Raw genomic sequence first — 27,150 nt, 5'->3', positions numbered from 1 at the left:
AACACAGCAGCATACTAAACTGAGGCATAAGAGACAACATAGGGAAGCCAAGACCAGTCCCTGCCCCCAGTGAAATCTGTCCATGCTGAGCATCCTGGTCCTGGGCTTCTCCATTAGTGAAGCTGTATGTTTTGTTGAGCTCTGGGTCCCTGACAGCTAGGTCTTGGGTCCAAGGATTAATGGATCTGTTCTTAATCTGCTGTTGCTTGCAGGATTGTTGGAGGTTCTCCACGTGTTGTGGCCTCCTGGAAAACATTCACTTACTACTGTAGATCAGTCTGAACTTGCTCACTTTGACCACCAGTTTGATGAGCCCTGAACTGGAGAGATTCCCTGTGGGTAGTGAGTAGTAGTTCTGTTTCCATGTCCATTCTAGTCCTCAGCCTTTCTGTTGAGACTGCCAGCCTTGGTGACATTAGGATGGAAGATTGTGCAATATGGACTACTGTCTTCTAGAAATTGGACTGAGATCACCAACAAAATGGATTTTGGGTGCATAGATGGAACAATAATCAGGATAGGATAGGGAGGCACCTAGAAAATTATGATTAAGAATCCCTAGCATAGATTCATAAGAGAGAACATGTCTAATTTACACCGTAGATTTTTTGACCCAATTAAAAAGCTGACATAGTAGATAAAAAGATGACTGTAATTAAGCAGGTTCTTAAGAAGTCTTTTGAGACAATGCATAAAATACTAGTCTACATGTTTTGTCAGCATGGTACATGGAGCAGAGCAAGTATTACAGCTTTTCTGAGGACATGCAAGAATTGCCTGGAGGGTGTCAATTTGTCAAAAAAGAAGATAGTAAGCAATTTGTTTATGGCAAGAGCTGAGGTGTAGCTAGATAAAATGTTCCCGTACTTTAAAGTGAGCTCTAAAGGCATTATAGAAAAATAGCCAGGATTTGGTCCCTACAGGAAACTTTGTAGAGGATTTTTCTCTCTGGGGGAAACATGTTGGGGGGGAGGGAGGGGAGAAGAAGAAAATCTGAAAAGTTTTATTCAAAATATTGTAAAATTCTGAGCTGAATGTTTGAACTGTTCTGAACAAGCAGGCAGTTATTTTCTCTAGGATCGTTTTGGTGCTAATTCTGACTGATAGTCCATGGGAAAATTATTGCAAATCCTGGTGAGACAGAGTTTTCTGTCTTCCATCAACTAACTGTTAGAAATAATTTTGGGGGGCAAAACAAAAGACACCAGGCCATATAGCCAACTGGTAGAAATCAATGTAGCTTCACTGAAGTCAATGGAGCCACACTTTCACGCCAGCTAAATATCTGGCCCATCAGGTACTTTATCACAGTTTCCAGAAATGCTAACAATGAAGACCACACCAATTATTTAATAATTGCACTATCCAGAGAAACCAGCAACCAAGACCCAACAGATTATTTCAATGCAGTATCCAAACTAATCAGCAACTAAGGCAACTCCAGCTATTAAACTACAGCAGGGGTAGTCAAATATTTTTTGTCAAGGTCCAGATTTCTTGGTCAAGGTCCAGATTCCACAGAAAATAATAAAAAAAATTGATAATAAGCAAATAAAAATATTTCAGGGTCCCTTTAAAAGCATCTGGTGGTCTGGGTTTGGCCCACAGTCCACCTATTGACTACCCCGTTCTAGCATGTTCTCCTGTGCCTCTCTGCAGAGCAACTAACAATAATAGGTTTGTGATTTGGTTTTGTTTAAATTATTTCAAATGCCAGAGGAATCAAATAAATTTCTTTGAGTACAGAACCAGATGGACTATGGCCCAATTGACCTTTATATGGGAATATACTGTGTAGGGGATCAGGAACTCCACAAGCTAGAACTTGATCACTCTCTAGGAACATGGGGTTTTTATCTTGTAGAAATGGCAGAAGAAATTCATGCATGGAGATCTTCCAAGGTGTGCCAGAAGCCCTGTGACCTCTGTACTGCTTCCCAGCCAGGGGCAGCTCCAGGCACCAGCGCTCCAAGTGCGTGCCTGGGGCGGCAAGCTGTGGGGGGCGGCCTGCCGCTCGCTGTGGGGGCGGCAGTTAGGGAGCCTTCAGCAGCATGCCTGCGGGAGGTCCGCCGGTTCCACAGCTTCGGCGGCAATTTGGCAGTGGGTACACCGAAGGCGCGGGACCGGTGAACCTCCCTCAGGCATGCCGCCGAATCTGTGGGACCAGCGGACCTCCCGCAGGCACGCCGCCGAAAGCCGCCTGACTGCCGTGCTTGGGGCAGCAAAATACATAGAGCCGCCCCTGTTCCTAGCCTCATCCCACCCCTGCTCTCTTCTAAGGCAATACAGCTCCTTTAGGAGCCATGTTCACGTGGTTTCTCTGGATGGTACTGCCCTGCTCAGAAGGGTTCCCGTTGTGGGGCACTGGGAGGAATAAAATAAATTACTGCTGATCTATCAGCAGTGATGTATGCTGGGATGATGGTGTTGAGAATGCTGTCCCCTCATTCCATCCCTTCTTTACGCACCCAGCCTGATCCCGTGGCGTACCCAGGAGGGATTTCCCAGGATCAATGAGAGCACAGTGCAGAGCCAGCACTTTCCCTATCCCACATGCTTTCCTCACCTGGATCTGCTGCTGTCTGCTCCCCTCTGCTCAAAATAGCAGAAGGAAATATTTTCCATTTATTGTAGGAAGAGGATGTGAAATAAAGTGTATTTAGCTTTGTTTTCTCTCTCGTTCCTTCCTCTGGGCTTCCCAGTGTATCCTGTCTATTTTGTGTCTGTCTTGTTTAGATCATCAGCTATTTGGGGAAGGGAATGTAAGTTGTATGTGTCTTGTACAGCACAAAACATTGTCAGCACGTAACAATAATAATGGCTTAGCTCAGAGATCAATTAGCATCTCACTCTTATCATTCCCTGCTTAATGTGTACATTATAATGTGTGTCATTTTATTTGTGCACTAAGGTCATAAATGTGTTCAGTGTTCTCTGCTGGTTCCAGAATATTTGCTGGTAAGTATTTCTCTGCTGGCTTCCTGCCTAGTACGCATCACTATGGAAATCAGCGAGTGAGACTGTTATGCTGCTAAACGAGGATGGGTTTTTAGATCCTTGTTTGGAAAAAACAAGAACCAGTATGAACCTAAAGCTTTTTTGAGGTTCAAAGACAAAAACTTATTTTCTGTATTCATTTCTAAATGCGACTCTGTGATTTCCTGATTTCTGCCTGGCACTGGAGTGGAAAGCCCCAAAATACCAGGAGAAGGCTTGTTTATGCAACATTTCTGGCCTTGCCAAAAGCAGGAAATACTAAACATGTCATAAGAACTTCACAAGATTCTCAGCTCAAAGCTATTCAACAGATATTATGTTGCTGCTATTATTATTTATTTTTTATGGAGGGCTTTTACTTGGTTGAACACATTTCAGTCCCACCTTAAGGCGGGCATTACAGCTTTATATTATAAACCACATATATTATGGATGACACCGTTTATTACAATGATTATAAAGGCCTATATTTCTGCAAGATCCTGCAGTGGTATGGGGAGATCTCCATGTATATGATAGTCATCTTGGATTAGGTAATCCCCTTCACGTATATTAGCAGTAGCTGGCAGAAACTGGATTGGGATCATAAAAGGGAAAGCAGTAGTTTCATCATAATCTTCCCCCTCCCTTAAGTAAGTCACTCCACAACATGGGGCATGTTGGGGTGAGGAGAGGTTAAACAGGAGGACCCCCTATGCATAAAGAACAAACCTTCAGAGCAAAAAAAAAAAGTAGTTTAATGATGCTCTAATCAGCATTAACTCCCCAACCACAGCATTGATTCCCCATGGAGGAGGTAGCAATGTGCAGCCACAGTGGGGAAGCCAATGACAAAACAACATGGAAGCTGGTTGTGCTGCAAGGGGGAAGAGGGATCGTTTTTTTTTCATTGTTTGGGGATGTACAGGGCTGGGGGCAGAACAACCCACACTTCTCTGATCTATGCCAGGTTTGTTGGAATGCCATTCCCCATCTACATGGCCAGCAACCCCAGCCCCTGGATAGATCTACACTTTATGGATGTTTGACAGGTAAGGTGTCCCTCTAGTGGGTTTGGGTGTTTGTTTGTTTTTTGGTGGTGGTTTTTTTGTGACGCTGGTCCTTGGAATTAATGAAAAATAAGCCATAAAATGAGATATCTTATGAAAAATAAATAGATCGCTCGTGTGTGTGGTTAATAGATTTTTATATCCTACGTACAAGAGAACACAGATCTCTAATAGTGTAAGGAATTAAACACGTACCTAGAGAGGTTACCAAAAGAAAAAGAAAATGAAATTATCTTAGGTCCATCTGGGAGCTAAGGGGAAAACTGCAAAATACAGAAATTTGTAAGGCTGACCTAACTAATCACTTCTGAGAGAAAAGTAACTCAGCAACGAGCTATGGAAGAGGTCCCGGGGGAAACCTAACACTAGCATGGCCTCTGAATGTGACTATTGGTAATGATTCATTTATTTTAAAAGCTAAGCCAAAATCCTCTACTGATATCAGAGACAGTTTCTTAAAGTAGTTGCTGATGGTGAAATAAGCAATATGCTCTTTACAAAGTAATTCACAAATAAGTTTGAACCACTGGTAATGTTCATAGGGGGGGGTTAATTTGGCCCACTGTGATGGGGAATATTTGTTAAATTGGGATCTGGATCAAGATTTAGATTTTAACTCCACTCTCCTTCTAAAATTTGGGGGTGTTTAAATCTGGATTTGGATCGCATACTAGCTTTGGAGCAAAGTTCTGTGTGTGTGTGTGTGTGTATATATGCTTCCAATAGAACTGGTGCATTGTGTATATACACCTCTACCCTGATATAACGCTGTCTTTGGGAGCCAAAAAATCTTACCGTGTTATAGGTTAAACCGTGTTATATTGAACTTGCTTTGATCCACCGGAGTGTGCAGCCCCCCCCCCCTCCGTGCTTTACCGTGTTATATCAGAATTTGTGTTATATCGGGTCGCGTTATATCGGGGTAGAGGTGTACTCCTAATATGACTCAAGGTAATTTCATCATCTTTCTCTTTATAGTAGCCTGTCCAGGTACCTCTTTCAATCTTTATCTCCTTATACTATGATGATAATGTACTGTATGTGAAAGGAAATCATACAAGGCAATTGGGAATCAAAGTAGCAAAAAACTAAAGACCCTTGCAGCTTATCTGCTGATTTTTTTTACAAGAGATTTAACTTTAAACTTACTCTGTCTTTTTTGCAGAAAACTTGACTGACAACAGCAATATGTGAATGCTGTCGGAGACTTATGTCTCTATTTCAAATTCTCATATAAATATATTGCGAAAAACATGGGAAGAAAATATAGAGGCTGGTGCATTTAAATTTGTTTAATATTTCTTCCCTCTTTCAGTTGTCTTAGCTTAATTTAACTTTCCTTTGCAATATTCTGGATGGCATATTACTCTATACCGATTTTTAAAAGAGAAAATGTTCACAGCATGTCAGCAAATACATAATAAACAGTAAAATGATCTCAAAAAAAGTATAATAATCAGTAAAACTGAAGCATACAAAAGAATATGAAGAAAAAATTACAAAAGGAAGAATTGAAAAGAAGAGATGGGAAGTGCAGAAGGAGGGGAGAATTGGGAGGGAAGCTGGCCCTGTATTGGGGAACAGGGCCTTTGAAATATGAGGGGAAAGATGAGATGAAGAGAGGGGTCAAAGAGGATGGCTACGATACCGTTGGATCAGAACAGGAAAGGGGAGGGGATAAAATATAAAAAATTACGAAAACCAAATATTGTTTTGCATCCCTTGACACTTTGTCTGCCTGTGGTCTAGGCAGATTGATGAGCACCTCCTCGGAGGAGGCAAGTGCCCACAGTGAGATATAAATACCTTCAAAGTGGCTCCACTGAGAACTCAAGACATTCAGCATTTCATAGGATCAACCCCTTAAACTGTAAACTCTTGGGTCAAGACCACTTACATACTAGCACGTTTTCCTAGTATAATAACAATGACTTCATCTGGGGGAGAGGTATCTTTATTTCGTTTCTCAAAACAAAATTATACGCTTGCCGAAATAGGTGCATGTGTCCAGGGATAATCAGATGCACATTTTTCAAACTATAGTGGTTAATTGTTGCAGACAAAATAAAAAATATACTATTATGGCAAGCAGCACCAGATTGCACTGTTACACATGGTTGCCCAAGATTTTTTCTTTGCATATGAGCAAATATTCAGTCTTGGGAAGACATGCTGTGGTGTTAGTTTTGGGCTGTGCATGGTTCTGTGTAGCGGCAGCTTTGGGAGGGAGGGAACTGTAAGCACGTCAGAGTTCACTCTCTGACTGGGTCTCTGATTAGAGTCACTTCTTGAAGCAGAGTTGCTCCTGAGTACTAAGCACTGGCGTTAGGTTGAGAGTCCTAAAGAAAGAGGGTTCCTGCATGGTGTTTGACCACCTCTGCTCCAAGACTTAGACTGGTATGTGTGTAAATAAAATGAGTATATTCAGACACCACCAGATTTCTCCTGTACTGGGAAGCTCACCCATAAGGCCCAGGACATTTACTACTTCTCTTCAGCAGTATGACACTGGTGTCAGAACTTGGGAGAGTGGAACAGCAATATAATAAAAACAAAACTGTTAGATCTGAGCTGCTACTCTAGGCTCCTTTCAGTCATTGGAAGGGTTTCTCTATCCTATGCTTTAGTTTCTGCATCTCTCTGGCTTTTGCCACAGGGCTCCTGTCATGGTAACAGTTGTCTCTTTAGTGCCCTGCAAATCTGATTAGCTGGCTTTGACAGCACTACAGACTCCCAGAAGCACCTAATTTTCCACTGCCTTGTACATGTGTGGTCTACTCCAAATCAGAATGGTAGCACTTTCCACAGATGTAAACGCAAGGGGTGAGGTCCTGGTGCAATTGATTTCATCATTTTTTTTGCTATTGACTTCAGTAGGGCCAGTATTTCATCCCATTTATGAGTCGATGAAGCTTTTGCAGTATTTTACTTCAGGCTTCTATAGCCATTCCTTTAGTAAAGATATTCCAGAGCCTCTTGCTCTTGTTTTCCTTTCCTTTTAGTTTCTCTTCTTGCCTTCTAACTACTGTTCTGTTTTAAGAGCCAGCTAGTAGCTTCTACTCCTTTACATAATGGAACAAGGACTTATCCATGGAGATCTCACTTCTGCAGTATGCATGTTACAGAGTGTGTAGCTCTCAGCAACTCAGGGAACAGAGCTAAACATAGAGGAAAGAGAAAGGGTTTAGCCAAATAAGAAAAATACATATTCTTTAACTTTGACTAGTTGCTACAGGTTGGACTGGGACTCATCATCTCTACTTGTAACAATACAGCTGACTCCCGCATGCCTTGGTAAAGTATAGACCTCATCACATGTGCATGGGTATGTCTATGCTGCTCTGTTACCCCAAGTGATTGAGCACCCAGGTTAGCCAAACCCAGGTGTGAGCATATCCATAGCAAATCGCTATCTATTACTGTATCTTTACCATTTCTACACTCACACGTGTGTGTGTGTGTGTGTGGGCGGTGGCAGCGGGAGAGGGGTTGTGGGCATGGAGGCATACTCCATGGTTCTTTGTGCTGAGACACTCTAGAATTCTTTCCCAGTCAGTCATGTCAACTACAGAAGAACTTGTTTGTCCTTTGGGGAGAATTGTGGAAAGGGCATTTTGAGGATTATCAGCACTCAAGTGATTAAGCCTTTATCCTCACTGTAAAGTGGATGAGTTCCAGCCTAAGTTGAAGTGGAGCCCAGGCTCTAATGCACACCCCCAGCTGGGTAAACTAGCCTGGGCTTACAGCACCTCCAAGCCCGGGCCAGTGGTTTTTCGGGGTGTCTAGTAGGAGGCAGGAGTTAAGGCTAAAACCAGATAAAAGCCTGGGTTAACTGTGCCCTGCAGCATGGGCAAATCCCAAATGATATAATGGGGTTGTAGGTATGTAGGTTGTTAAAAAGACATGGGAATTAACAATTAGAATTTCATGCATAGCCCAGACCCGTCTTTTTACTGGTTCCTTGATGCTTCTAGGTTGTTTGTTTTTAATCTAAAACCAAGCATATTGGCAATAGATGACCATTAATGCAGTTGAGCCAGAATAGCAACCATAATGATCTAAAATAAAATATTTTACTTTAGTTATCAGCAGAATAGTCTCTTGCATATTGTCTCATGGGATGTTTAATATTTTGGGAACAAAAACAACACACCCCCAGTGGAACTAGAGGAGGGAACAAACTATATGTAATATGGGATGGATATTCTTATTAAAAAAAAACAAAAAATGAACAAACCCCCTCACCGTACCTCTAATGTTTTCACGGCCAATACACTGGTCTCTTTTATAGCCATATAAAATGATTATTTCATGTATCAAATATAAGTCACACATACTTTTTATAATCTCTAAATACAACTTTTGCAGTTTTTAAAGATAAAGCATTTTTAAAGAACTCCATGAGATTAACAAACTTTTGGAGCAGGCCTCACCTGAACCAATTAGTCACAGAGGTTCCACTCCAGCATCTATTGTAGGAAATGGAAGTTATTTCACTGAGTTCAGCAGATGTTGGGTCAAGCCCAGAGACAGCAACTTTCCACGTATATTTCCAATACTGACCAATATGTGTATTGACCAACACACACACAACTTCTAACATGCAGTTGAGGTCATTTTTTAAGACACTATAATGTGTTTTGACCTCACATCCTTCGTAGAACATAGATTTGTCTTGCAATATGAGTGAACCTTGAACAGTTTAAGTATCTTGTACATTCTTAGCACTCATCCGAGTTTTAAATGCACCAGTATATACATGCAACCATCTAGAACTATAAAATTCAAAATTATTTCTATATTAACATTTGAAAATGATGTTATAACATGTTTGCTGTGCTCTGTGTTTCCTAGGAAAAGATTATTAGCATTCTCCTTGTCATCCTGCAGATGTTTTTAATTTTTTGCTAGAGAGGTGTTCCTTATGGCTCAGATTTTAGCTGATTGGATTAACATTTTAGTATGTCCCTTGAGAAAAAACTCTTAGTATTTTGCCTTTGTGCCATCCCTAGTGAAAAGTGAATCTCTGTCACATCCATTTCGGAAGTGTAAAGACCCATGTTTATTTAAATAAACACCAAATTATACAAAATGGATAAAAACTTATAAAATGATACCACAGATCCTGCCAGCATGTAGTCTTTTTGGAGTAACATCCCACTGCAACTGAGAGAACCAAACAGCCTATGTTCTCACAATCTATAATCCCTCAACTATCTGGCTAGGAAGATAAATAGAGATTGGAAGGGTGGGCAGCTAGCTGGAGTGGACCAATGGGACATGCTAAAAGCTAGGGATATTTTTTTTAAACATCTTGCTGGATCGGGACTTAAGACAATTGTTGTGTCCCCAGGAATCAAAATTGTAATTGCAATCTTGTATCCGAGTAACTTTTCAGCAAAAAAATTAAATAAAATGGAAATTAGTGGAGATTTGTTGTGCAATACAAGATTTGCAAGGAATTTTAAATGCTAAAAATCTTTCCACTCTGGATCTGAAGCAGGAAATTATTCCAGCTAGGTTTTTCAATGCTTCTGACAAGCAGAGGAAAGAGTGAAGGTGAGATCCCAAAGCTTTTATTGGATTTATTCCATCACAGAGCTACATGTTTATATCGGGATTAAAACCTTTTTGCTAACATTAGGTTGATTCAACATTAGGGTGTTAGTCTTGGAGTCAGGACACCCAGGTTCAATTCCCTCCTCTGCCAAAGATGCCTTGTGTGACCTTGGGCAAGTCACTTAGTCTCTTTGTGCCTCAGTTCCCCATCTGTAAATGAGAGAGATTTCCCTTACTCACAGGGATTCTGTAAGGATAAGCACAACAAAATATTGTGAGGCACTCAGATACTTCAATAATGGGTGCAGAGGATGGGCCAATAGGTACCATAAACAGCTCCTAGAAAATGTTCAGGTTAAAAAAACAAAAAAGTCAGGTTTTGTTCTCCCAATGCAGGTTGAGATAGTGCGGTGTTGTATCAACAGAACCTGACACTGGAGGATGCCATCTTATTAAACTGGTATTTCACTAGTTACCAATTTCAAAGAAAGAAAAAAGGGCTTTTCAAGCCATCAATGAAATGCATCAGGAAGGGATAACTGAGCCTTCAACTAATTGCCTGGGCCTCACCCTAAGTTGTACAAGATAGCTGCTTAACAACACATGTTGTGCTGATTATAGAAAACTAAACAAAGTCACTCTACAGGTTACTGTACTCTTCTTTTGCCACAATAGATCATTCATGGGATATGACAGCTGGATGAATTTGGTTTTCTACCCTAGGAGTCTCAGCTGGTGTAAATCAGTGTAACTCATTGATGAGGACCTGGCCCTTGATCTCAAAAAGGGGATATTTGGAAGCATGGGCAGTGGATATCACAGGCCAGGGGAGGTTGAGCCTCCCCAAACAGCCAGGCACGGCCCACTCATGCTCTGCCCAGAGGCCCCCTCCTGCTTCCCGCTCTTCCCCTGTGGCCCAGGCTGGGGCTAGGGCGGCCGACTTGTAGGCCAGGACTCAGAGTGGCTGGGGCAAGTGCTCAGACTGTCCGATGCTCCAGGGCTAAAGGCACTGAGGCTGCACTGCCCGGCACTCTGGAGCTGAGGGTGCTCGGGTGGGTATGGAGCTGGTGGCTGTGGTGGTGGGCTCTGGAGGGGGAAGGGATGAGGTTTTGGGCAGAAGGGGTGAGGCCTACCTCCCCGAACAGGTGGCTCATGCGCCACCCATGTGAACGGGATTCAAAGGAGAGGGGGAAGCCTCCCCTTCTACAGCAGATCCAGGAGTATGGCAATGCCTTTTGAATTACTCAGTGGTCCTGCAACCTCAGATTCTCAGTTTTGGAGAAGTTCTGTGTGGCAAGCCTCTCTTTTATTTGCATGTACCTAGATGATATCCTATTACATTCTAAATCACTGCAACATGCATTTGCAAATAGTTTGTGATAGCTAGAGAATGGCAAATTAGAAAGGAACCCCCCGGTTTTTTGATCAGTAAGAAAGCAATTTCCACTGACAAAACTAAAATTGAGTCACTACAGATACCCATTGTTCTTATTGTAGAAGGTGGTTTTTTTTTCAGTTTATTAAAATTGTAGAACTACAGAATGAATTAAATTGCAGTTTGACCTTTAAGAGGTCATCGAAGGTGGATTACAGGGTTAAAAGAGGATCTTGTGATTGCTCCACTGTTGGCTTACTCTTTTTAACATGCCTCCCATGCCAAACACAGCTGGAAGTACCTACATATTGGGAATAGTTTTGGCCCAACAATAGGAAGGAAAGGAAAAAATTGTGGCATTTTATAGCAGAAATGTTAGGGACACATGTGGCATCAAATTTAATCACAATTTGTCTTGAAATCTGCTTAAAATCAGTGATACAATCTGGCCCTAAATTCTGCAGAAATAAGTTAAATATATTTACTCATTTGCACTTTTATTTATATGGGAGAAAAATTGTGCACAGACTAGTCCATCTTTGAAATGACTCCTTGGATTCAAGAATATCAAAGGATGGTTGGTCAGATGGCTGTGAAAACAAGAATGTGATTTCCAGTCACACACAGATCTGGGCAGGAGACAGAAAACCTAATGTTTTCTTCACCCGTTGAGTGGTGGGGGGTGGGAAAGAATTGCAAGTATTGTGCCAAACAGGTCACAGAATTGACAGGTTATGTGCCAATGAAGGACTCGCACCCACACAGGTGCCCAACACTTGCAGAAGTGCAAGTATTCTGTTCCTTGTTTCTTTGCTGGAACAATAGAGCCAATATTGCTAGTAACCCCAGAGCAGTTAGGAACTGCACTGATGGAAGTGCCTAATAAATAATGTATAACTAGAAACTAAATTCTCAGCTATGGCCACATTCCCTTAGAATACCACTAGTTTGTGCTGTCAGTGCGGGGAGTATATAATGTAAATACGAAATAAAGTATATCAAATGGATAAGTAGAGAGAAACTAAACAGTGATGAGTGAAAGTGTCAACTGGTTATATGAGAAATATTTGAAAAAAAGAGGTATTAAGATCATGTCATCACCTTAGAATCACTGGATATCTTAGGGCAAGATAGACCAGAATATGATGGTTATGTGGCAAAAAAGGATTTTATTCCTCAGGCTTGTATTATTACCCTAGAAATATTGCTGTTACTGGCCACTAGTGCAGCAGAACTGGTGCTGAAAACAGTTTAATTGCAATTATAGATGGGACCAAATTTGTTTCAGAACCAGTCCAATTGCATCCCTTGCTGATACCCATTGTCAATAATGGATATGTTGCATAGTGTAGATGAATCTTAGGAGAGGGAGAGCCCCATTGCAGAAGTGTCGTGTAGATACACCAGTGGAATACGTTGGTATGGCTAAGCTTGGCGGGCTGTATGACCTTGTGTACCTTCCAAAACTGAATTGTTACAGAACACAGCTGTCAGTAGCAAGTCCAGCTGAACCAGTGGAGAAGGTGGTTAAGTGGTAAGTGTAGACAAGAACAAACCATATTCAGGTGGGTGTCAGCTAAGTGTTGTTAAACCTTGGTAGGTGTTAAGGTAAAGATAGTTTCATCTCTTCACTTAATTGAAATAAATATCTGAGTCTGGAAGAGGTTAATAGCTGCTGCAGCTATTGTGCTGATTTAAATGACAAAGACAATTAAATGCTTTTCATCTTGGTGGCCTATTAACAGGACCATTTATTTAGCCTTTGTGCTTAGGAGGGTAGCCAATTGCCACCTAAACTGAAGGGTCTTTCATCTGCATTGCAATGCAGTCAAGGCCATAGGCTAGGGCTAAGGGTGGCATTACAACTGGAAGGTTTTACAACTAGAAAGTAATTGGAACAGTGTGTGAAAACAGAGCAAAAACCAGACTGGCTGAGGATTTGAAGCTGCAGTATGCTAGTCCTGTGAGTTATGAACTGCAGTTTGATTTTTCTCTTATCCCACTTGAGAAAAGATTAGGACACAGTGAGTATCCTGTATCACCTCAGCACTCTCCCAGTAAAAACAATACCCTGCTTCTGCTGCTGTTACTATGGATATCAGGGGTGGGCAACCTTTCAGAAGTGGTGAGCCGAGTCTTCATTTATTCACTCTAATTTAAGGTTTCGCGTGCCAGTAATACATTTTAACGTTTTTAGACAGTCTCTTTCTATAAGTCTATAATATATAACTAAACTATTGTTGTATGTAAAGTAAATAAGGTTTTTAAAATGTTTAAGAAGCTTCATTTAAAATTAAATTAAAATGCACAGCCCCCCTGGACCGGTGGCCAGGATCCAGGTAGTGTGAGTGCAACTGATAATCAGGTCGTGTGCCGACTTCGGCATGCGTGCCATAGGTTGCCTACCCTGATGTATATTATGGTCACACCTAGAGGCCACATTATGCTATGCAGTGTATAAACACATAGCAAGATACAGTCCGTGCCCTGAAGAGCCTACAAGCTAATATACAAGACAGACAAGGAGTGGGAGAAAAGGACTATTATCCTCATTCTACATATGGGGAAACAGGCACAGGGAGGTGGAGTGACTTGCAAAAGATCATACAAAGTCTGGGACAGAGCTGGGAACTGAACCCAGATTGCTTAACTTTTAGGCTGAGATCTTAACCACAAGTCCATTCTTGTTCACTTCTTCCTGACTATTCAGAAGCTATGACATTTTTGGTATCAACACTTTGGTCATTTTCAGATCAGTACAGTCAGCTGATGAACAGTGTCATGCACGCAATTAATGGAATGAGTTCTGCTGAATATATTTCAACTGCACACTCTGCATTGCATTTGATTCCCATCTACTTCTTGGTAAATTTCAAGGTATTGGATTTAATTGATAAAGCCCTATGTGATTTTTGGACCTTGATAAGACAAAATGCTTCTCCCTAAACATCATTGCTGTTGATGGGAGCATGTGATGTGCTTTTACTCACAGGCCTTGTTTACACTACAATTACTGTGTTAATAACAATAATAATAGCAACACCTAGATCTTGTGTAGCTTTTTATTAGTAGAACTTTACCAAGGGACTCAGTATTCCCATTTTACAGGCATAGAGGAATGAAGTGACTTGCCTCACATCACTCAGTAGGGCAACAGCAGAGCTGGGAACACAGCCCAGGTTTCCAGAGTCCCTAGGCCAGTGCGCTAGCCATATGGCCACACAATTAAAATATTGCTCTCTCTTAATCCTATTTTAGCACAGTTTAGTCTTTTCTGTCTAGACCAGACCAAGTCACATTGTTATCTGTTGAGGGAACAACGTTAGAACAACAGAGTTTAGCATTATTCCCTCAAGATGATAACACAATTTGATCTGGTCTGGATAGGCACAACCCAGCCACATTATAACATGGATAGGACACAACCATGTTGTAGCTGCACTCCCTAACATGGTTAACATTGGTGCGCAGACACTCACTCACGAGCTCTGGAGGCAGGGAATTCTTAAAGGAAGGTTCCCAGCTATAGAATTTATTCAATCTCTGGAGGCCTGCAGAACTCAAACCTGTTAGCCATCAGAGCAGGGTTTTCTTTTTAGCCAATCCGTCACCTGATAAGGCCTAAACTAGGGAAAGGAAGCATTTTCTTTAATTTTTATTATGTTTTTTTTCCTTGTGAGTGGTTAGTACCTTGTAAGCAGTCTTAATTTGATTGTTCTGTTTGATGCACCCAAATGCCATGGTTATGGGCACAGTATAAGCTATTAAATGCAAACATTACCATCAGGGCAACATTAAATTTGACAATTCAGTCATTATTACTCAATATTATCTGAGCTACATTGTGCAACCTATAACTTTTGTTTTAGTGTGATGCACTCATGCCCCATAATTATGGACACATGATAGGCTATTAAGTCGAAAAGCATCAATACAGTGTCAAAGTTTAAAACTCTGTCATTTGCATTTAATTTTCTGCTTCTCTATAAAATAACAACAAACATTAGTCACTTTGAAAATGTATAAATGTTTTTGGGTACCTCAGTTTTCAGGTGCCTGACTTCAGACATCTAAAAAGGGCCTGATTTTCACAAAGTGTTGAGCGCCCATCCTCTGGAAATCCACCCCCCTGTGACGGAGGTTTAGGTTGGATATTAGGAAAAACTTTTTCACTAGGAGGATGGTGAAGCACTGGAATGGGTTACATACGGAGGTGGTGGAATCTCCTTCCTTAGAAGTTTTTAAGGTCAGGCTTGACAAAGCCCTGGCTGGGATGATTTAGTTGGGGATTGGTCCTGCTTTGAGCAGGAGGTTGGACTAGATAACTGAGGTCCCTTCCAACCCTGATATACTATGGTAATGTGTGTTAGGTTGGACAATCAAAAATTGGGGTCATTTTTGAAAATGTACATCTTGTGTAAACTGTTTGCATTTATCAAGGAAAATGGGTATAGGAGATATATCTTTATGTGCACTATGGAGGAGCTGTGTGTTAGAACCTTAACTCTGGGGAAATTCCTGACTTCTGAATACTGGATTCCTCTGACTTAACTTTTTGCATTAAAGCAAAATGAGTTTCTTCTCCATTTAATCACAGAATATCAGTAATTAACTCATTCTATATTAAAGGGACACCACTGAGTCACTCTAAGGTAAAGATGTCTTACCTGAGGCTTCCTCTACTGATCCATGCTTAACAAATATGTATTTAGGAGCAGTCTGCCTTAAAATGCATCTTTGAGACCAAACAGATAAATTCTAATGGGTATGCATGTAATTTATGCTGATTTTAAAATGTAATTTCTTTAAATCTTCTCAACTCATTCTGAATTCTAGCTCTGAATCTGTGGAAGAGACAGGAGCAGATCTTCAGTACACTGGAAATGAAAATATTAAGATGGATGCTTGGAATTACATGTTTGGAATGAATGAATTAGCGGAAGCGTGAAGGTGGTACCAATTACAAAAGCTGAGGGATTCCATGTTCAGATTGTTTCGGTGAGTAAAAAGAAATGGGAAGAATACACCAGAAACAAGGTGTTAAAGTTAGAAGTGGAGGGTAAGAGAAGGGCTGGAAAACCCAAAATTAGTTGCATGGATATTGTACTAAAGGATTCAATTAGCTATGGAGTTTCTGATGAACTGCTTCAAGACTGGAATGGAGAAGAATGACTGGAAGAGCTGACTCCGTATAGTTGGGACCAAGCCAAGAAGAAGTCATCTTCTGAACTCATGTTATTCAAACTGCAGCATGATCTGCAAATCCTCACTCATCTTCTATAGGACTGAAGGACTGCTTAGAAGAGTGGAATTTTGCACCATCAGGTCCTTTCCTTAATTTTTAAATTCTCAGTGATAATTACAGTACCCGATAGCATATATTACAAATTTCAAAGTTATTTAAAAAATAAATAAAAGCAAATATTTCAATTGGAAGTAAGTGCGTGTGTGTGGGGAGCAGGGTTGGTAGAATATCTAGCTTCTATAGCTTAAAGTTGGATCCAATTTTGCTCCAACTTTAAATAAAAGAAATCACGTTTTTTGGGCAGAAACCAAGCAGGGAACATTTCAGATTAGAAAAACTTGGGGGTGGGTAGCTATAAGCAACTGAAAGGAATTAGGAGCCCATCTTTAGTTATAGCAGTTGATATTAATGATCACAGTAATAAAATACTCTCTTAGCCAGATTTGTTCTTTCATGCTTTCAGCAGTCATAGTAACAGTGCGCATTACTACTCATCTCACTGGCAGCTATCGTGTATTCCCAGTAACTTGACACAACTAAGTTGAGATTGCTGCAGTCATAACTGCTGGAACTATGTATACCAGAAGTTCTCAAACTTTTTACTTGTGTGGATCACACAGTTAAGAGATTTTGTCTTCTGGATACTTCCCATTCATGAGCCTCCACATTATAGACTGCTAACATTCTTGTGGCAACTACAATAGTTGCTTAGGTAGAAAGGAATACACAACTGTTTCCCTGGTATTTCTAATTGTCTTTAGTGCAGTAAGAGTGTTATCCCTTCCTTTAAAAAAAAAAAAATATTCACACCGGCTACTGTTGCTTTTCTTTTCCCTCTCTTCCCCCCCGCCCATCCTAATCTGCCTCTCTCAATAGGAAACCAGGAGAATCAACACTCTGTGATCTTTGAGCTCTCTCTGCTGACTACCAGAGATCCTTGAACCACAGTTTGGAAGCCTCTGGTGTATAATTGCCAAGTTGGTGAGTAGCATCAAGTATTTTGGCCATGACCACACACTTGTCATCAGTTTCTGAAACCCCACCCGCACCAACAGGTGACCACACATTACAGCCTCCTCACCTCAACCACTGCACAGTCCAGATTCCACAGCATAAACTTGGAGTCCTTGAACTGCATCTTTTCCAGAAGGCAACTGCTTCTGTCCTGTGCTGACTTGGCTTTTTCAACTGTCTGTCCTACTACTTGTGCAATCCCGGAGCAAGGGATTATTATGGCATTGGCCCTTCTCAGCCACCTGATAGTTCCCTTTTGCCAGACTTCTCTCCGTCCATGACCTTTGTTTTTCCCACCAGGAACGTCACCAGTTCAGGTACAAATTTAATATTAATTACCCCTCCTGAGTTCAGCCCCATTCCCTTTGGGATTCTAGTCATGTGCTAGCCTAAAAACCAAGGAACTCCTGTTCCATCCCCCTGAATGCAGAACCTCCTCTACTAGTCTTTGAATCAGTGTGGTCCATAAAGTATAGTAAGAATTTCCTCCCATGACCAAACTTGCAAATAGATCTGTCTTTTAGTGACAGATCAGCTAATTTGCAGCATCATTTTGCTGCAAACCTCAGAGCAGAAACCTAAATCTCTTCTCTAGGATTTGGTGACTATCTGCAGTCACCTATCCACACCTGGGCTAGTAACAAGATTTGATGGTTGCAGGATGCAGGACTGCTCAAAACCTGCCTTTACACTCTATGCAGGGATACTTGTGAATACTCAGCTTTTATACCACATCTTTCCCTTTCCCCCCATTTTTAGCTAGGTTAACCCTAATAAGCACAGCAGTTTTCATGGAGCTTGCATATATCTTTAATTAATAAACCAGAGCTCCTGGGACACAAACCATAATTTTCACAGCCTGACAAGAAGTGACATCTGTTTAGACTCTCTGAGAATTCATTAAGTGCATGTTGGAAAATGCAGCATTGGGTAGGAGGAGGATATATGCTGATCAGAAGCAAAAACAATCTGAAGTAAATGTTTTTTATTACATTGTAACCTGTTTTCCTTTCTTTTCTTTCTCTAAACTAAACTTGTGAAATTCTTTTAAAGAAACAAACAAACAAGCATGCTTATATTCCAAAGGAAAATATACACCACCATCTGTTAGAATGGATGTCATTCCCCCCTCACCCCCCTATTTGATTACACTTGAGGATGAGGCACACCAGTTAATCTACACTTCAGGAAAATCTGGTAAGTGATGTACTGGTGTCCTGAGAAATTTTAGCCAGGAACATGTCCCCCCTGCAAGGAAATGTTAAAGCGATGCTAGTTTTTTCTGAACTAGATCCACTTCTGCACTGAGGCTTGTGCCCTGCACCACTGCATTCGTGCCAGCTATCTCAAGGCTCAAAGGAGATGATAAAGCAGAATCCAGTCAGCAAGGTCATGCACAGTGTGTGTGTTGCACTCCCCCTTCGGCAGAGCAGGAATATGGAGTCCTTCCTACCCAGAAGCGTTAACGCCGAATGACTTTTCCAGGGTTAGAACCGCTCTTGCCCTGATCCTAGATCACTTGTCGGCTGCAACGATGCTGCAGCCTGCGCCTGGGAGCGAGCATCCTTGCCCAGCTCCTGCGGCTCCCTAATGCCAGTAGGTCCTCAGTGGTTAAACTCCAGCCCACAGCTCGAGCCCAGCTGGGCCTAAGCACCGCCCCTTGCCCCCCTTCCCTCCCCTGGCCCCCTCCCTCAGCTGCCTGGCACCGAGCGCTGCCGCGGCTGCAGTTCACACTTGTATTGATCGTTTCCCAGTGCGCGGGGCCGTCGGAACCGGGCTGGCGCTGCTGCCGGGCTGTGGCTGGGCAGGGACTTGAGGAAACTTGTGGGGGGGAGGAGAGAGCGAGCCTGTGTTGGGGGCGCGCTGCGGTCTCTCCCTGCTGCTGCTGGGAGGAGGAGGAGGAAGGTTTGGGCTCCGCTGAGGAGAAGCTGCAGCAGCCAGAAAGGAAGAGGCAAGAGCGAGGCATTTGGAGCCCCCTAAAGTGCCCCCCGCCCCTGCACTGCAGGCGACATTTCCAGCTTCATGGGCAAAGTGTGGAAACAGCAGATGTACCCCCAGTACACCACCTACTACTACCCCCAGTATCTGCAGGCTAAGGTACGGTACCGGCGGCCGGGCTGGGCTGGGCTGCAGCTGTACTTGCTGAATGTTGCTAACTATAGCCCGAGGCCGGGAGGGGGCTGCGGCGGGGGGCGGGATCGGGTTACACACTCAGACAGGAAAGAGCCGGCAGCCCCTTCCTGCCTCTGCCACCGCTGCTCCTGTCCCTCCAGCCGGGGTGAGGGGGAGCGGGGCGGGGGCTGGGTTCGCTGCAGGCTGCACAGCTGCCTTCTCCTCCTCTCCCCACCCACCCCGTGCTGTCCCTCCTCGCCCAACTCTGCCTTGCCCTCTCCGCCGCTCCCCCACCTGCTCCCTTCCCTCCCTCCCGCCCTCTCCCGGTGTCCCCCCGCCCCATCCTCCTCCTCCTCCTCCCAGGGATCAGTGGCGTGTCTCCTCCTGAGCCGTGTCCTCAATACCCCTCCCCGTTAAATAGAGATCGGGGCTGCGAAGGGCATTTCTGTGCCCTTGTCGGGCTTTATTGGGCAGCTCCTAGGATTTGGTGTCGCCTCCGTCCGCTGTTACACCTTCATTTTAAGCAAAAAACGGAGCCGAAGTTTAACGCCCAGCGCCCAGGCTGCTGCTCTCCATTGTAGCTGCTTTGTAACTTTCAACTGGGAGGGAGGGTGCTTTCAGCTCAGCTGCTGGATCTCCTTTTAAAAAAAAAGTGTGTTTTAAATGTAATATACTCGCTAGGCTGGTTTCACCCACACATTGGTTTTCCTTGTCTGTTGGTTAGACCTTCAAAAACCATTTTTCACAATTGCTGAACTCCTGAATTTAAAGAAAGTGTCAAAATCAAACTTCTGCCTTTAATGTTGTGCCCAGTGAGCTGCTGATTGCAGATAAACGGTTGTTCAGACGGTTTTTGGTAATTTGGGTGGATTTGAAGTCTCTTTCCGCCCTTTTTTGGAGCCTGTAAGGGCCGACAGTCCCACCGCTCTAGAAGCATCATGCTGCAAATTGGCAAATGCAGAGGTGGTTGCATCAGCTGTCTGGAACATTTAGCATAAGCCTCTTCAACCACCAATGTCACTCCTCACAAATCACAACAGGTCATGTGTGGATACAGTGTGTGAACTTGCTTGTGCAGGTTATAATCAAGCTTTGCTTGCTAGTGAAAATATATCTGGCTTTGTGGCACTTGCAGAACAATCTCCTCTTAAATTGTGAACTTGATCAAATGTCTTGTTTGTTGTACCCCCTGTTTTAAAGTAAAATATGAATTACAGTATTTGGCTGAAAAACAAAGTTTGACAATCATGAGAGAGTCAACAATGATAAGGCATTGAAATGTATTTAATTGTAGTCCAAAACTGGTAGGAATATTATGGTGAAAGACATTTAAATGATATTGAATTACTAATTTTCTCTCAAATGTGTAATCCACATTTTCAAAGATATGAAAGTGAAGACTACTTTGTGTAAATAGTATTGTAGTTTAAAGAAATATTGTGGAATAATCAAAACTACTTTTTAGATGCCATGTATGCTTAATGTATCTTTTAAAAATAATGCAGCATAGCATGCCTAAAGAGCAGCCTGCTGTATCATTCAACACTGAGCTGGATGAATAATAAATAAATACACTCAGGTGAAAAAAACACTTTTATGCTGGAACATTCACCTTAGTGATTTTTATGTACCATTAGTAAGTTAGAAACAAAGTACATAACATTTAATATAGATAATGCAATGCCACTTTGTTTGTTTTTTGTTTTTGGCCTGTAAATAATTGAAGAGGGAAACTGAAGAAGATACCCTAATTACAAGTGCAAGCTATTGTAATTTATGATTCTAGAAATCTGTGAGCCTATGAAATAGCTTTAAGGACCATCTTCTAAAAGTGTGCTTCCTGTATAAGTTTTTAATATTGATTTGTGTTGCAGTCAATGACATCTTCAAAACATATCTTGCAGTCTTTGCTATAAAATTACTCAGACTGAAATCACATTACTCCTCATCTTTTTTTTCAGCTGAGTGGAACCCACATCCATTTGACCTACATACATGAAATCACAGATTTGGTGATTAAATCCAAATTTCCTATGTTTGAGAGGTCCTGGGTTTAAAAAAAAAAAAAGAAAATTGTAGTTCCTCACAATAAATAAAAAGGCGGATAACTGTATGCCTCAGTATGCATAAAAGTATGCATAATTCAGCTGATGTAAGCCAGTTTCTCTTCATAAACCTGATCTGAAAGTGTAGAAAAATTACTTTAATTCACAAAATTCAATTGCACTATTGTTTAGATCAGAAACCAACATATTAGGTGACAGTCTACATTCTCTAGTAATTGAAGTAAAATGTCTGGTCTTCATTAAACAACAATTGCAACTGTGCTGGACAGCATTTGCTAAAGCTGTAGCATGAGGGTGAGGAATATACTCTCCTAAACCAGAGCTTTTTTTGCTTCACATTTTGTCCAGATCTGAATAATAATGGAATAGACACTGATTAACAGATGAGCTGCAAATTTATAGTAGGAGATGGCTGGGACTGTTTAGAAGATGAATCTTTCCACAGAAGTATTAATTATAAATTACAAAAAATTTTAGTGGACCTGTAAGGTTGAATTTTCATATTGTAAAGGACTTTGCCTCAAAAATACATTATGCAATTAAAATGATCCAGTCTTTATATTTTTATTTATATCTCCATGGCCCTATTAATGAAATATTCAGTTATTTCAGCAGTATACTCTGCTGAAATAGGGAGAAGGGAAATAGTTTGCTGTGATTCAATGACCCCTCCAGATCCAGATGCTGAACACAGTAAAATAGATTATTGAGCCCATGGACTCCAAAAAATGTATAGAATAAACAATGAAAGAGAGAGTCCTGGCTTTAGCATGTAAAATAAATATTTGTGGCTATTTAAAAAAAGTTTGAAATTTTGTTCAAAATAGAAATTGAACAACATTCGGTGTCCTCTGAGGAGCAGCAGTATACATACAATCCAATGAGTTATGATTTGACATGTCTACTTAGTCTTTTGTACTGTGTAATAAATGTGTGTTTATTTTGACAATTCCTGTATCACATTATGTGTGATACCTCAGAGATGCAATTTTTGAAGCATCATTGTACAGAGTATCAACTCTTTGAAGTTTCTATATATCCCTGCATGTGTTGCGATAAATGAGACTATTTGTTTTTCACATTTCAATTACTTTTTTTTAATAAACTTTATTATTGAACTCTTAGGTTTCTAAGAGAGATTCTCAACTTTCAAATAAAAAAAATTCAGCAAGTGTCTTTATTGTGGTAATGCCCAGAGGCTTCAGTCAGGATCAAAGCCCTATTGGGATAGGTGCTATACAGAAACAATCCATTTTATTATGTCAGTTCATATCACAGCAATGGGCCAAATCCTGCTTACCTTACTCAAGTGACAATTTTCATGAATACTGGTTTTACAATAAATATATATACAGTACATAGTTTTTAAAAATCTATTCATGCTTTGTTTTCCCTTTGTTGAATATGAAGTGGGATTCAGGAAAATCTCAAAGGATGGTCTACCAACTAAATATCATAAGCAGATAGACAGCTTTCCTTACACTTTGCCATATTACATTCTAATTCTATTGACTGGTTTCCATTTTACAGTGGTGATTTGTTTATACAAAATTTATTGTCTGTGCATGAAGATATTCATTTATTTGTGCTGTTTGACAATATTTCTTTAAAGATTTTTATTAATCTTTATTTTTAATTTAGACAATGATTTTGTGGTGGTCTGTTTAGTTACCAAACACTTTACAGTAATTAATTAATACTATTTATGCTTATAGAATCATATTTCCTAAACAGTACAGTAATAAGATACAACCTTTCAGAAATGAACGGTTGTATCTCAGAATGAAGTTTTGTTGTAATATTTTTGTAGCATGCTTCAACTGGGTAACTTAATATCAGCAAAATTAACATTGTAGCAACTATGAAAGGAACTAATATTTATAGAACTTGATGGTGCAGGTTTTATCCCTATGAAGTATTACTCTAACTTTAGAGGTAGTAGCAAAGATTGTAAATTGATGCAGAAAGCAGATACATTTCATTAGGTAAAATAATTTATTTTACAGGCTGATAGCCAAATTTAAAAGGGGAAATTAAAGTTTTACACAAGCCTCACTGGTGATGAAAAAGCGAACAGAGAATTTATTGAAATGAATGTTTACATTGCTGTTAAAGTAGATATGAAATTGTCTTATGAAGTGACAAAGGACAGTCCTCACTTTTGTGTGTCAAACTAAGCAACATATTGCGGTGGAAGTGTCTAATGCAGCATGGTATCTTGCTAGTACAAACATCTTCGCTACTGTATTCAGAGAGCTCTATACTCCACATAAATCTGTCATCCTTTTAAATGTACCATAAAACAGGGGTGAAAGTAAGATAAAAGACTTACCAGTACGGGGGCCTGGTGGGGTTGGGGGTCAGCTTCCCCCAGCCAGCCCTTCCACACTACCCGGGGCTCCGGCAGCGATTTAAAGGGCCCGAGGCTCCAGCTGCGGTAGCGGTGTCTGGGAGCACCAGACCCTTTTAAATCTCTGGGCTCTGGGGCAGCTGCCCCTTTTGTTCCTCTTCCCCTCCTCCCCCCCCACCCCTCCGTTGGTGGCCACTTCTTACCAGTATACTGTACTGGCCCACTTTCAGCTCTGCCATAAAACTGCTAAAAAGTTTGTAATGGCTTGTGATCTTATTCCTGAGCTATGCAAGAGAGACATTTAAAGATAAATTAAGAGGTTTTTCAAAATTGTGATATGTGACCATAGTCTGGTTTTTAATCAAAACTGAATCCCATTATTCTCTAAAAAGTTTAAGTTCAGATAACTTTAACTTTTGTTTTGTGCCCATTAATGTATTTGCCACATTTCACTACAATAAATTATTCCTAATTCTAAGTACACCTCTACCCCAATATAACACGACCCGATAGAACACGAATTCGTATATAACGCGGTAAAGCAGTGCTCCAGGGGGGCGGGGCTGCGCACTCCGGCGGATCGAAGTAAGTTCGATATAATGTGGTTTCACCTATAACTCGGTAAGATTTTTTTGGCTCCCGAGGACAGCGTTATATCTGGGTAGAGGTGTAATTAGTCAGACTTTATTCTACATGTATTATGATTCTGTGTAGTATCTCTACATACTAAATTTGTTCTGGCAAGTTAAATATTACAATAATATATAGAACTGTCTGTAGCCAGAGTAGTTTGCAAGATTTAATAGTCCTCTATCACACTGTGTGTATCAGCATTTTAAAACTTATTTTCATTTTTAATACTCGACACAGGAATAATCAACACAGAGGAGTAGAAATACCATGAGTTTTAATTGTGAAATTTCATGCCATTCTTCCACAGAAGATAAAACTTCCCCCCACCGTTTCTCAATAGGAGAAGCTTGGACGTTCCTTTCTTTAACCTCTGGATTTCTCTTGAACTGAGAATCCACTGGAAGCCAGGGGCATCTCAGGCAGGCACATTGCTTCTGCACTCTGCCTAGTCCTGGTGGCTGCATTGGCTTTTGGACAGCATGCTCTGGCAAGGGTTGTGCTTTTGTCATCTCCCACAAATGTGGCTGCCCAAAGAATCCCTTCAAGGAGGTTCCAAATTATGGAAGAGGAAGAAGTCTAAGTTACTACAGACTCCAGCTGTGTTTGGAGGGGAAAGAATCCAGCAGAGCCATGACAGTTACCTACCTCCTCCAACTCTGTGGAGTCCTCACAGAGACTTCTGCAGGGGGCAGAAGAAACATTCTGCAGAGGTGGCACTCTCTCTTTTTCCTGACTTCCCAGGCCTATGTCTGCAGGTTCAGGCTTCCCTCCGCTTGAAAAATGACCCAGTTATTGTGCGCGCGCGCACACACACACACCCTCCCCCCCTTCCCTCCTTATATATCAGTTTGTTAAAGAAAGTGTAAGGATATATTTGTGTTTGGTTTTTCAAACCAAAACATTTAGAGAGGACAACCTCTACTCTTGTCCCAGTTAAATCTCCTTTTAGCTTTATGGCTTGTTTTGGTAGCTGACTGTTAACAAGGAGTTGAAATAAAGCTGTGAGGCTAGTGCAGAAGTGTAACGATAAAGTGAGCGACTTCTTTCCAGTATGTATGAAAATGAAGGCCTGAGTCATCCCAGGCATAAGCTGGATTTGGCACTGTGATAGGACTAATTTAACAACTACAAACCAAATCCTGGTCCCTCTCTGTGAATCAGCTTTGCAATAGACTTAAATGGGACCATGATTTGGTGCTACCAATCTTATGGGAAGGATGTGCCATTAAGCAGCAATGAGAAGCAGAGATACTCTTTTGCAAAGCTTTGAAAAATTTACCCAATGCTTGCTTCCCAAGGCTCAGCCTATTCACCAGACTCAAAGACACTTCTGCCCCTAACCGCAACCCCTCCTGGGCCAGGCTTCTGTCTCCAGTCATGCCCCATCTGAGTATGGGTATGGTAACTCACCCAGGGTAATGCTACTCCTAATGACAATGGTGGATGACCCTGTCAGCCACCCTAACTGCAGCAGGAGCTGAGACATCCTAACTTCTCTAGCAGTGACGGCAGCCAGATTTGTCTCTGCAGATTCAAGAAGACAGCACTTCATTGGTTATCATAACACCCACAAGGCTTAGAATCTCTTTCTTTTTTTTAATTATTATTATTTTATTTTTAATGAAAGCTTAAATTCAGCAGAAGTTGATGGCTCTCACTCAGGAAAGATCCCTACTTACCCAAAGTGGAATTTCATGCCCTGCTCTCTGCCTTTTACAAGAGGAAAGGTCAATAATAACCTTTTAAATGTAATTTATATTTATATTTTTGGTGCTGGTCCAGCAGGTGGTCAGCACATCTCAGGATCAGGCCCTTAAATTGTTTCTCAAAACTACTGGGAACTTAAGCATACTTAAATAAAGAGAGAAAAGGACATATTTTTTTCCGAAGGGTTCATATTACCATAATAAACAGGTTTTTCATAGTTTTCAAGCTTGCCATGGCAGAGAGCATAAAAATTACTACAATATTGACTTGACTTTATAATAGTATTATGTTAAATCATTTTTCTATAAGAACTGTAAAAATGGATTAGTGGCAGTCTTAGACTCCATATCTAACTAATCAAATAGTGTCAAATCCATATCTGCTCCTCTCTCTTCTGGTTTTTAGCTGAAACAACATTCTTTGCTGCTTTCACAGTCATGAAGATATAAGATTGTCTACCTCCACAAATGTGGATGGGATAGAAAGCTATGATTTAATGCACATTTTCCCAAATATCCTCTTAGTAGAAACAAAGTGTGTCTTTCCTTTTTAATAACCAGGGTGTATATGGTGAGAATTTTGGAATAATTTATTAATTGTTGTAGCAGGTTTGCAAATCATATTACAGAATAACATATGATCAACAGGAATCCTCATTCTATCAGCACAACATATGGTATGGTTATAATTTAGGGCTCTGTCTGCCTCCACCTACCTGTGAGAGTCTCCTGGGTGAAATCAGTGGAGCAGAGGTCTCCAATTCAGGCAGTTGTAACAACAGAATTAACCATTCCCCCCCCCCTCCGAAAATAGGAAGATTGGAGAATAAAATCCCCTTGGAACACTGCTAATTTTTCAAAACCTAATCTAGGATTTCTGTTTCATTTCAACAATGTATAGGAAGCAATCCCTTATTAGACCAATAATGTGTGGAGTGAAAACTATAGATTTTAGAATGGTAGTTCTCTGCTCCATTCCAGGACAACGTTCAGAAAATCCCTCAACTGTGATCTTGACAGTTCCATTGATTCTTTTAAATTACC

The 27,150-nt window shown here is 41.1% G+C and overlaps 1 protein-coding gene across 4 annotated transcripts in view; it reads left to right on the top strand.

Annotated features, from left to right (window-relative positions):
• Positions 1 to 18,785: 18,785 nt before the first annotated feature.
• RBMS1 (RNA binding motif single stranded interacting protein 1) overlaps positions 18,786 to 27,150 on the top strand; it is a 187,161-nt gene continuing 178,796 nt past the window's right edge. For 2 of the 4 annotated variants that reach the window (XM_042860798.2, XM_042860797.2), the window contains exon 1: positions 18,937 to 19,336. In XM_042860798.2, the coding sequence (XP_042716732.1) occupies positions 19,262 to 19,336 (75 nt within the window). In that variant the 5' untranslated portion in view covers positions 18,937 to 19,261. Of the gene's footprint in view, positions 19,337 to 27,150 lie in introns of all 4 variants that reach the window. The other 2 variants (XM_005309422.4, XM_005309424.4) reach the window with 2 other exon arrangements.

The sequence above is a fragment of the Chrysemys picta genome, chromosome 11 (genome assembly GCF_011386835.1).
Source record: "Chrysemys picta bellii isolate R12L10 chromosome 11, ASM1138683v2, whole genome shotgun sequence".
In the NCBI taxonomy this organism is placed as follows: domain Eukaryota; kingdom Metazoa; phylum Chordata; order Testudines; family Emydidae; genus Chrysemys; species Chrysemys picta.
Note: the sequence above shows the minus strand (reverse complement) of the source record. Positions and strands in the feature narration are given on the sequence as shown.